Consider the following 12,485-nt stretch of genomic DNA (forward strand, 5'->3'; position numbering starts at 1 on the left):
GGAATGCCGTATTTTTATTTTTCTAAGGAACTGCATTTTTGTCCCCCTCTTCATCTTCTTTGTTCCTGTTGAAACAGCAACAGGGTACATCTACTCCATGTCAAAGTCAAGTCTATAACCAGACCAGTAAAGAACATTGACTTACAAGGAGTTCCAATGAAGTTTCGATTATGAGCAGGCATGCTTCTATCCCAATTTGCCACTCTGGGTCAGATTTCACACTTATCAGAGCACTGTGATGACAACAGCAGAAACTGTCTAATTTCCCACCAAACATACAGAGAGCTTTGAATCTATACACCTGCCAGTTATAATCATTCAAGACAGATATGTTAGCTATAGTTAAGGCCAGAGAGAAACACATGCTAAAAAAAAATGCACCTTCTAATTACCGAGAAGCAAGCAGAAAAAAACCTGTAGACAACTCCACTATTGGGTGTCAGATTCTGTATTTTCTGAACCTGAAACAACAAGCAATTGAATTCCATTAACAACCATCTCAAGTTCTATACTATCTTGCAAGTTATATACCATCAATGAAATAGTTTTTATTTAAAGGGATTAAAATGACATCTTTTTACCAAAATTGTTTTTTCCAAAAAACATTCAATAATATTTAACCAAGTTTTACCCGAGTCCATATAATTTAAAAGTAATAAATCATATCAAATTTATTTAAATTATTAAATTGGATCCTTAATTTTCAATTCATCAAATTATTAAATTGAATCTTCAATCTCTTTTACAGGGGATTTGGTGTCGCTGCATAACTTAATTATGACACTTTATATAGTGATTATTTGTGATAATTTTGTTTGCGGATTGAAAATATTTAGCGACACTAAAAGTGTTATTAAATATATTTTGAAGAGCCATACATGCTGTTTTCTGTTTTTTGTAGTACAATGATAGTAAAATATAATGTTAATTTTAACAACACACCGTGACCAATGCAACGAAGAGAATCGAAACCTAATAATCAAAGAAAATTAGAAATTCTAAAATTGATATTGGATTTTTAAAGATTCAGATATTAGGTTAACATCACCTTTACTATAACCTTTTAAATAAAAAATTATCATTCTTTATGTTTTTCTAAATTATTTTATGCTATTATATTTTTATTTATAATTTATTTAAGAATAGACACTGGTTTCTTAGAATAAAAAACTTGTAAAAATTATACTCATCCCTAAAAACCAAAGAGTCCATAGCTTGTCATTTTACGACACTAGCCTTGCTATGTATATATATAATCTCCACGGTTATAAAAACCAATCTCAAAATAGTAGATTTCATTAATTTTTTTACATTAATCCCTAAAAACATTAGATTTTGTAATTTCTTGAATTTTAATAAAAACTTCATGTTAATCCCTTAAAATAAAAGATTTCATCACTTTTTAAGATTTAATGAAAATTTTGATGATATTCACTAAAATAGAAGAAGATTTCATCAATTTTTTAATTTATAACAAAAGTTTACCCCCCAAAAAAAAAATTTGTTGTATAGTAAAATGGTTTTTATGCGGTAAAATCCAGTTCCCATACAGTGGTGTACAACCTTTTTGGTTTTTAGTATGGCTACCCCTCCAAAAAAAAAAAAAAGAGTTCAATTGTTTCCTTAGCTGCTTATCCAAGATAAAGTCTTCATCCGTGATTTCTTGTTTCAGCATGATTTCTTTTCTCTTCAGCAAGCTAGATGTGTGTTTTGTAAACGAAGATTTGAAACTTCAAGCCATCTCGTCATTCGTTGTGTTTTTGCTTGGAAGTTATGAAATTCCTATTTGGTGGGGTATTAGTTATTCTTTCCCAAATTCTATTAATGATATGTGATAAAAGTGATGCAAGGAAAATTTTAGAATCTTTCATGATAACAACTTCTCTCTCTCTCTCTCTCTTTTTTTATCAAATCTAAAAATATAATAAATCAAAATAAAACAGGCCAGGAAGCTGGCAAATCATATATACATATATACAAAATCAAAAGCAAAAGAAAACATGCTTTCATTAATAAAAAATACGGGGAGACAGCTACTTAGAAAAAGAACCAAAAGTATTACATTGGTTAGCTAAGAAACCTAGGATCCAGCAAGTGCCAAAAATAACCAACCAAAAGAAAATCCAACAGCTTTACGCAATTTGCAGCTGAAACGCTGAAAAATAAGAGAATCATCAACAGCTACTGAAACACACAAGAGCTATTAATTGCAACTCCAACAGCAAAAGCCTAACATCCAATCGGGAGTGGTCTGCGGCATGGAAGTGGAATATTGTGTAGAATAAGTTTTGAAATCTCCTGAAGACTCTATCAACCCCAAGCACTTTCCTTCAAGTATTTGCTTGTTCCTTTTTTTCCATATAAAGTAGACACCAATACCCAAAGAAGCTTTTCGCATCCAAGCTTCAATATTACTTTTCCTAAACCTCAGACCACGCAGAGCACTATATAAAGTCATCATGTTATTGTCAATCCGCAGCCAGGACTTAATCCTTCCCCACAAGCAAGATGTCCAAGATTGACTTCCATAGTGCCGGATGGTGTAGTCTTTAAGGAAGATAATAGACTTCCACAGGGGAGATAAAGAATGATGGGCAGAAGCAGTCCAAATAGTTCCATTACGCAAATAGAAATGGTGCACCCAACATATCCAGACAGAATCAGATTTGAGATGGATATTCCAAAACTGCTTTGCAAGAAAACTCCTATTGATATCAAACAATCCAAGGCCTCCTTCTGCCTTAGACAGGCAAATAGATTTCCAAGCAACCAAAGCAGAAGTGCTTTTCCTAACATCCCCAGTCCAGAGGAAGTTTCTGCATATACTAGTGATTTGTTTGATAACAATCCCTGGCAGCGGGAAGATGTTCAACCAAAGCTGCACCTTCCCATATAAAATAGATCTTAGGAGCTCAAGCCTTCCAGCAAAAGTGAGGTGCTTACCAATCCAGCCTTGAACAGACAATTCCAAGGCATGTAGTAGAGGGGAAAACTGACTAGCAAGAAGCCTATGAGGGCTCAGGGGGACTCCAAGATAAGTGAAAGGAAAGCATCCTTCACGAAAGCCTGTAGTATGAAGAATACTTAGCTTCTGACTGGGACTAACACCTCCAAAGAAAATTGAAGACTTTCTCGGATTAATATCCAACCCTGCAGTCTTGCCAAAGATTGTGAGCTGCTGGAAAATACCATTATCTGAAGAGCAATCCCCACAATAAAGCAGCAAGACATCATCCGCAAAAGCGAGGTGACTAATGCCGTGGATACCACATTTTGGATGGAATCGAAAGCCATGCTACCTGCAAGCAAGTACGAGCATCCTAGATAAGTATTTCATGCAACAGATAAACAGATAAGGGGACAAATGGTCTCCTTGCCGCACCCCACTTTTTCCAGGGAAGAACCCATATAACAACTTCTCTTTTCTTTTATTGCATGGAGTCTATGGCTACATTGAAATGATGTAATCTTCAATGATGCTATTCCAGATCTTAAGGGTTGTTTTTAATTCTCCTTATGGTTGAAGTTTGATGGCACAACTTTTGCTTATACCGGTTTGGATTTAGGGATCAACTCTGATTGGATCTTTTTCGGGGATAACAGAAGTTGACTTCTTGTTTTTATCCATTGTCCGGCCCCTACATTCTTCTACCTGTTGTAGATACCGTGCTTTTATGTCTTCTTTATTTTATCTTTCTCTTTTTGCTTATCATCATCATCATCATCATCATCATCATCATCATCATTATTTTATTAAGCTATTCTCTTTTTAGCCAAAATTTTTAATAAAATCTCCACTGTTGTCAAAAAAAAAAAAAGTTCCTTGGTGACTTTAAAGAGATTTCTTTTCCTTACCAGTGGCAGAGTGGTACGCCACTAGTCATTTCAAAGCTTGAAGACTTGTAGCTAGCTGGTGACTCGAAATAAGGCTAGAGGAGGTCCCTTTTAGAAATAATCAGCAAAGAGTGCTATAATTAATTACATTGAGTAATCGACTGAGTTGGCCAAGTTACTGTCTGCATGTGGATTCCGCTTTTTAAGTTTCTGCGAGTCACCTCTCCACTAAGGTTCACTGTTGGTTTCTATGCAAGGTAAGATTGAAAGTTCTGTGAATATATGAGTTGGAAGGTTAGAGTAAATGCTGGATGGTATTTTTTATTTTTCCCTCTCATTGGCGCTGCTCACCAATAGCTCGGGTGCATTCGATGCTGATGGAGATGGAACCGAAGCTTATATATTCAGCCACTTCAGATGCTTTTTTTCTTATAATAGTCGAGTGTATTATAAGAAAATGGCTAAAAAGATAATAGCCTAGCATCCAGAAGTTCTAGCTGACTGAAAAAAAAAAGAAGCAAACAAGCTTTAGAGGTTTTGAAACAGGGGAAGGATAGCAGTGCGGGAAAAGGAAAGAAACAATTCAAATCAGCTCCTCCTTTCTACAAAACCAATGCCATCATAGCTGTTATGAACATCCTCGCCAGAAGAGTCTGAAGAACTGGTATCAAGTCTCAGCCATAATGAGAAACTGCCGAAGATCAAGGAAAAACAGCTTTGAAGGTTTGGAGCAGCCCTATTAAAGAAGATATCATTCCGATGAAGCCAAAGATTTCACATAATTTAGGAGAAGAGAAGCTGTCATGAGAGATTCTGTTGTTTGTCTTTCTCCATAGAAAACCATTAGTAGTACATATCATCAATAGATTTTGGGAAAACATTGATAATACCCCACCGTGAAGGAATTTCATTCATAGATGCCAAGCAAAGTGGCAGTGGATGAAGAGGTGACTTGAAGATTCCAGGTTTTTATTACAAAAAACACATCTAGAAGCCACTTCAGATGCTCATGATGATATTACCTGTTTCTTCTCTCTGAATTCATACAATCTTTCTTTCATACACTTTCATATTTTTCAGAAAAGATTGAGGATGAAGATACACCAAAGTTAGATTGCATCAGAGGTTGCAGTCACTATCTTTACACGGGGTTGGCTTTTTTTACTTGCTAAAGATGGCTAACTGTAATTAGAATGATGGTAAATGTTTCTTCCTTTCACAGTAATAAATCTCTGAGTCCTTACATCTCTAGTTAATTATAACTGCCTTACCGGTCAAAATGTTCTTTTTCTGTACCTGATGAATGATATTATTTCTGAGATTTTTGAACATGTAATGACGGAAGCCTGCGGTGGACTGGTTCCCTTTGTTACGTTACTGGAGTCGCAATGTTTCGAGGTATCAGACCAAATTAATTCTCTTGCTTTTTGCAGCAAAGCTGTATCTCTTGCTACTTGCTAGAGGCGTAATCCCTGGCTACCACTGTTTTGGTGTTGCCTCTCTGACCATTGTTATTAGGTTGAATTAATTAAATACCAGAAGATTTCTGGATGTGTAATGACTGTATGATTAAACTTACCAGTTCACTGTCACGGCTGTGGCGCATGAACTTCATTCGCGGGCGGGCGTCACCACTGTTCCACCGTGTGCTGTCGCGGCCTTCACCAATTCCTGTAGCTCCAGGTTTTTTCTCCATTGAAGGTCCATTTTTCAAGCTCACAAAGCATGGCATCTTGAGTTTATTTTTCATGAATTATGTTTGTATTTTGATAAATCCGACAATTATGATTTGATTTAGTTGTTTCTGGTTATAGGACACAGTGTGGTGTTTTTTATTAAGAAAAAAAAACAGAAAAAATGCTAAAAAGAAAGTCACAGCTGCATGTGATAGAATAAATGTATGAAGAAAATAAAATCCAACTTAAGAATAGATTACAAATGAGTTCAATCCATTTACAGAAAAAGGGTATATAAAATATATTGGTCTGAAGAATCCTCTGTCTGGAAGTTCTTTGAATGGAGCCGTGATGGCATTTAGAAAGCACAGGCACCAGGGGGCTTGTCTTTCACTAGCAGAAATCATATTTATTGTTAAAGATTTTTTGTGTTAGGTTTAGATAACTTTATTTGGATTTAATCCATTAAATCGATGGGTATCATCTCTTATAGATGAATGGTTTAGCTTCCAAGTTTACCATTGTCTCATTTATTTGGATGTGTTATCCGGCTAAATCAGTTATTTTTTAAAATATTTTTTGTTTTACAATATTTTAAAATAATTTTTTTTATTTTTCAAATATTATTTTTTATATTAGTAATATATCAAAATGACTTAAAAATATTTAAAAATTTAATTTAAAATAAATAAATAAAATTTAAATATTTTTAAAAACACTTACATGAAAACAAATACAAATAGGATCTTGCTGTGAATAGCAGAATTTGGTGCTAAATTTCTTCTTGTGAATTGCAGAAAACAGTTGCTTGATCTGCACAAGGATGGCAATAGCAAAGTAATGGAGGATGTGAGAAAGGTATATCACAGCAGCATTTGATAGAATAAATGGTAAGAGAAATTAATGGAGAAAGGAAGTAAAATCCAAGTCGTGCTTCTTTTTTGTATCTTTCTCCTCATCCACTAACTCTTGCTTCTTCTTTTTCCCGTGAAAAAATGGAGAGCCGAAAATAGATTTGTTAAAAAATGGAGTTCCTGCAGATTCTAATTAAAGAGTTCTGTCTTTCTCCCGTAATCATCAAAACAAATGTTTGGGATGTGAGAAATCTTTTGCCAATCTTCACCCGTCTCCTCCTCCCCGTAACGATTCGTTAGAATGGGATTCGTTAGAATGGGGCATCTACTTATGTCCAGCTCCTGTAGAGGCGTCGCCAAAACATAGTCTGGTAGTGCTCTCAACAATGGGCAGTTTTCAATTATCAAATCTCGAAGTTGTGGCATAATGGATATTATTGAAGTTGGGTTGGCATCTTCTTCTCCCACTCTCCTTCCAATTCCATCCCACTCTTCTACTTCTTCGAGATACCAAATCTCAAGTTCTTTCAATTTGGGGAAAGCAGTGACTCTTGCAATTTCTCCTTCATTAATAATGGCATTCGCATCTTTTTCTATACCTAAAAATCCAGCATCCTGTTATGTGCGTGGACATAAATGGCCGGTGACAGCCATAGTCGGTGGCAGCCATGATTGAAGTCATAGTCAAATGGTAGGTGCCTAACTTGCCCATCATTGTTGAACAATCATCTCCCTCCTCAGCTATAAATAGAAGGTGCACTGATAGCTGAGATAGACTACGAGATAGAGAGAAACACAGAGAGAGAGCTAAGGGTGAGAGTTGAGTTGAGTTGAGAAGTTTTCTCCTCCTCCTTGTTTTGTTGTTTGTATTGCTTTTGAGCTTGATTAATACAAACTAGTAGCTCCGTGGAGTAGGCAAGTTGCCGAACCACGTAAATTTGTGTGTGTTTGAATGTTTGGATCTCCTAACAACTGGTATCAGAGCTTGTTCTTGAAAGTTCTTGAAAAAAAGGGTGTTTGATCCAAACTCAAAAATCAAAGTTCTCAAAACGTGTTTTTGAACATACCACCGTGAAGAGGACGACGAGAGGAATCCACTGGTGAAAAACCGGCGCAAATCCGACGTCCTGCATGCCCGCACGCGCCACCACCAGTACTGTCCACGCGCACAGACGCGCCGTACGCGCTTCACGCGTCTTCCTCGCCGTTTCCTGCAAATTGACACTGCCACGTCAACAGCCACGTCAGCCGTCCGGCACAGTCAGCAGACGCGCACCCTGCCACATCAGCAGTCTGACCGGTCAACCCGCCACGTCAACCGACACGTCACCACTGTCACGTCAGCAAAAAATCTCTGCGGATCTGCCACGTCAGATTATGTGGACCCCACATTGCCTACGTGTCTGACACGTCAGCTTGCCACGTCAGCATAACTGGGTTTTGATCCGGTGTGGCGCAGAGACTATTCCTCCTGCCACGTGGCTGCATCTGCAGCGTCCAGTTATCTCAATTTTTTATTGTTTAAATCGGAGCCATCCGAAGTCCGATTTGGGTGATTTCAGTGTCGTTTCCAGCATTTTTGGCCATCCGGACACATCTGTAAGGTCAGATTTTTGAGATTCAAATCCGAGAAAGAGTAAAAATGGCTGATGAAATAAAGGCTGCAGGAATTGAAAAATTTGATGGAACTGATTTTGGATATTGAAAAATGCAAATTGAAGATTATCTATATGGGAAGAAACTTCATCCTTCTCTGTTGGGGAGCAAGCCAGAAAACATGTCAGAAGAAGATTGGCAAATACTTGATAGACAAGTCTTGGGCATTATCCGGCTATCATTGTCAAGAAGAGTTGCTCATAATGTTACAAAAGAGAAATCCACAGCAAGATTGATGGAAGCCTTGTTTGGGATGTATGAGAAGCCATCAGCAAATAACAAAGTGCACTTGATGAAGAAGTTGTTCAACCTGAAGATGATAGAAAGCACCTCTGTTACACAGCATCTTAATAATTTCAACACCATCACAAATCAATTGTCATCCGTTGAAATTGAGTTTAATGATGAGATCCGAGCACTTATTTTGCTAGTTTCACTTCCAAGCAGTTGGGAAGAATGTTTACGAGTGGTCACTAGAATTCTGCTTCCTGGTGCACTGCCTGTGAGAGATGGTTTCAGTTGTTCCCATTGTCTATGATTTTCCGTCCATACATCATCAAGGACAAGAAGGAACCTCTTTCCCCTAATGGATTCAGAAACCCTTTGCAAAAGAGATTGTAATTCAACCAAATCCGGTGCCCTCCCTTCAAGCTGCTCAAGGATAGCTTTGGCTATTCTGACCTCATCAAATGGATCTGAAACACACACCCATATCTTTTTCTCAAAATGAGCCGTAACCTCAGCATCATTAAAAGCTAGTTGGGCGAGAGTTGTTTTTCCAATTCCGCCCAGCCCTACTAGAGAGATGGCATACACGTCCCCTGCTTCCTGACTACTTTCACCCAGCAACTTGCTTACTACAGCTTCCCTTTCATCATCTCGACCACTTACGATTGATTCATCAACAAGGGAAGTACTTGTTATTCGTTGGAGTTCATCTGTGGCTCTGTACAACTCAAAGCCATACATAGCTTTCTCTTTGGCAATCTCGTCCAGCTTTTCACATACTTCTTTGATCTTGAGGGCAATGTCTCGACGTCGAACCACTTGATTGAAACAAAAGCAAGGAGATCCCAGGAAGGAACACCGTATCTTCTGTTGGCTGTGAGTATTTTCTTCAGCATCCCCCATTTTCCATCTAAGAATTGCAGAGCTCCATTCATCTAGCACGTCATCCATATCATAACATACATCTTTGAGCTTGTCTACCCAATCTCTCACTGCCTCATCCTTCACTTGTTTTCTATCTGCATCTTCAAGGACAGAGTGAATAGCAAGGAGATTGCTTTTCAGCTTGACGACTTGTTTCTTCACACCCACTACTAGGTTCACCTCTTCTTGTACCTATTAGTGTAGAAAAGATAAGGAAGTTCAAGTAGAGGAAACATTTCTATGATTTCACTGCAAATGTTTAATTTTATTTTTTTTGTAATTAATAGATTAGCAGTAGTTGACACGTACTGTGAAATGGATTGGCTACATTAATAATTTATATGTAAAATATTTATTAAAAACCTCTATATTAAAGATAATAATATTTCTTTTTATCATCATCATGATGATATCTGTCTGCATTCTGCTACTAACAAGAAGGAAGATAATGAATCTTAAATTGTTAGACGTCAAACCCATAAGCTTGCTGGATCAAAGAAATATCGGGAATAAAAGGATCTGTATTTGTTGGTATTTGTAAAGTCTATAGTTTTAAAGTGGAAATATTCTTCCTTTATAACACTCACTAATTATTTTAACATTTGATTGATTATTTTACAGTTTAATGAGAGGATCGACAACTCTTTCTTTTTCATTCTAAAGATATTTGTTTTAGATTATTTCCGGAAATATGAAAAACAATAAAACAATGAAAAGAAATTTCTTTAATAAAATCTAAATCTAGATCTGAGGATTTGATATTTTATTTTATTTTTCTTATAAAGGAAGAAAAAAAGACTTCATTTTTATATTTCTTATTCATGTTAGGCGTAATCAGATCATTGCAAATTGTATGAAGTAATTACCTCTTGAGCAACAATCCTCGTTAACTGCTCCAAAATTGGCGATAAAAGTGCCGCTGCCATCTGTCTGTTTAATTTAATTTAATTTAATTTAAAAAAGAAAAAGAAAAAGAGAGCGACAACGACGAATTGACGATAGGATGAACTGAGAAAGAGAGAGAAGAGTGCGAGGGGAAGGAGGCTGGTGGTTTAGTTAGTTTATATCTTCTCCGGGTTTGATGATGAGGGTTGACTTTTTTTTCAGCCCCTGTACTGTTTCTAACATTTCAATTCAGTCCCTATATTATTGTAACTTTTCAGTCTAGTCTCGATCAGGGGCTACTTACTGCGGATGGCTTTTCCTGGTTGTATGTTTCTGCTGAGAATGACATGCTATTTTGATTTCCAAAGGTGAAACACTAGTGGTTTTCATTTCTACCGAGTTCTAGGCTAAGGACAATTATTTGTGGAAAGTAATGTCTTCTTCGATTTATATCAATTATTTTGGATTGATACTGACCTTAGGTTAAGAATGCTGTAGTTTCTACTGAAATTTATCTGATAGGGACAACTGATTATAGCATTCTACTGAAATTTCTGCTTCTCGTCTGTTTCTCTATTTCTTCTCTTCATTTTATGTTATTCCACTAATCTTACAAACTGGATCATGGTAATATATATCTGTCCATCCAAACTAATTTACACAAACCAAAAGTAGCAACCAATTGCAAAGAAGCAGAGTCCAACTTGCTTAAAACGAAAGCTAGGTTATAAAATATATTCAGACAAGGTGTTGATTCGAATGATGATCTTAGGAATTTGTTCAGTTGGAGATACACTCAGATATGTCAAGTCGTGGAGCGTTTCAAGCAGTAGTTTGCTGATTGAAATGACTGTAAATGGATACCAATTGGAAACTGTCATAATTGCACTGCGAGCTCCGTTTTATGTTTCTTCAGAACATCAGTTTCCATCGTGATGCCTTCTTCCTTCATCAAAAAGTGGGCAAAATCATAGGAGTATGTCTCGCATCTTGAACTTTAAAGAGTCCTCCTTCATTTCTTGAAAATCCTGGAAAAAAAGCTAAGATTTTGAAGTACCCCTTACCAGCCAGCTCCATTTGATCTGTATGGAAACGGACAGATCTCCACCAATCAGCAACAGAGGGGTAGGGAGGTGAAGAAGAGAGGGAATAGATGAAATCCCTAATAGTAGCTTGGTGGTTTTTGTTCCAATGACCATACCAGGTAATGTACGAGTTGACAGGTGCAGCCAGAACAGGCCCCTAGAAAAGCACTGAAGGTCTACTACATCAGATGACCCTTCATAGTTCTTGGCCTGGTTGAATAGTTTACGTCTTCGGCCCAAACGACTAATTCAATAAGTTAATTAACAAGTAATGTAAATTGATGCCTTGCAACTATAGGAGTGCTATAATTTGTCACTTCTCCCCATCGCTGTGGGTTGTAGCTTATAGAGTTTTTTGATCTGTTTGAGTCTTGTGATGAAATTCCATGTTTCAAAAATATCCATTTTGCTTCCTGTTGTTTTACCCTAGATTTGTATTATTTTGCTGGTGATAAGCTGGATGATGTGGCAGAAGTTGCAGGAGTTAACAATGACCTGGGTAACAAATTAAGGAGTTCACCGTCCTATGATGAGATTGCTGAAGGGCTCAACGTGAAAGGTTTCGAGAGGAGATCCCCCTTTTCACTGGGAAAAGCAATATTGGGTCAACATCGCATGACACTCCGGTGGTATGATTCCGGTCATTTATGCTACGATGCAAGTCAGAATCATGAGTTGTTTTAGATCCAACTAGGCCAGAGTTCTCCCGTCTGTCCAAATCACGCCTTTTACGAGTCTGCTTGAATTAAAAGACAGATAAGCTGAGGGATGTTGAACTGAAAATTGAGGGAGCACCAAATTTTGTAAGCAGAGACTCCGAGCACACCTGACAGTCCCGACGCAGGTTTCCATGATTCGATCACGCCTCATGTAGCAAGTATGGCCCCCATAGATTTGCAGACTGATCTATCAAATTAAATGTTTAAATATTTTGCATACCCCCATAGATTTGCAGACTGATCTATCAAGTTAAATATTTAAATACTTTTTATGTCGAAGAACCAGCAACGAGCGTTTGTAGTCCAACGGTTAGGATAATTGCCTTCCAAGCAATAGACCCGGGTTCGACTCCCGGCAGACGCAACCATTTTTAGTTCATCCAGGCGTCACGGCTTTCGCAGACGCAACCATTTTTAGTTCATCCAGCATGGCTTTCTGATTTGATGTTACTTATATGTTTACTACTATTCTTTTTCACATCTGAAATAATCTCCCATTTCAAGATCTGGCAAAACGTTGCAATCTTCACAAGACGCTCGGCAAATTTCTGGACGTGGAAAGTTGAACAATATTTTGTGCGGAGCTGTGGAAATTAATCATCATTGAAAATGGTGAAATTTTTT

The 12,485-nt window shown here is 37.2% G+C and overlaps 1 protein-coding gene and 1 non-coding gene across 2 annotated transcripts in view; one reads left to right on the forward strand and one right to left on the reverse strand.

Annotated features, from left to right (window-relative positions):
* Window positions 1–10,173, reverse strand: part of LOC105117851 (putative disease resistance protein RGA4) — a gene marked incomplete at its 3' end in the record, with an annotated part of 35,327 nt that extends 25,154 nt beyond the window's left edge. Inside the window, exons 1-2 of the mRNA XM_011015626.1 lie at window positions 10,039–10,173; window positions 8,521–9,364 (exon numbers count right to left, since the gene is read on the reverse strand). Of these exons, the coding sequence (XP_011013928.1) occupies window positions 8,521–9,364; window positions 10,039–10,098 (904 nt within the window). The remainder of the gene's footprint in view (window positions 1–8,520; window positions 9,365–10,038) is intronic.
* A 1,980-nt stretch (window positions 10,174–12,153) lies between these two features.
* Window positions 12,154–12,225, forward strand: TRNAG-UCC (transfer RNA glycine (anticodon UCC)). Its single transcript has one exon. It is a non-coding gene; the product is annotated as a tRNA-Gly (tRNA).
* Window positions 12,226–12,485: the final 260 nt, after the last annotated feature.

The sequence above is a fragment of the Populus euphratica genome, unplaced genomic scaffold (assembly GCF_000495115.2).
Source record: "Populus euphratica unplaced genomic scaffold, PopEup_1.0 scaffold1545.1, whole genome shotgun sequence".
NCBI classification, from domain to species: domain Eukaryota; kingdom Viridiplantae; phylum Streptophyta; class Magnoliopsida; order Malpighiales; family Salicaceae; genus Populus; species Populus euphratica.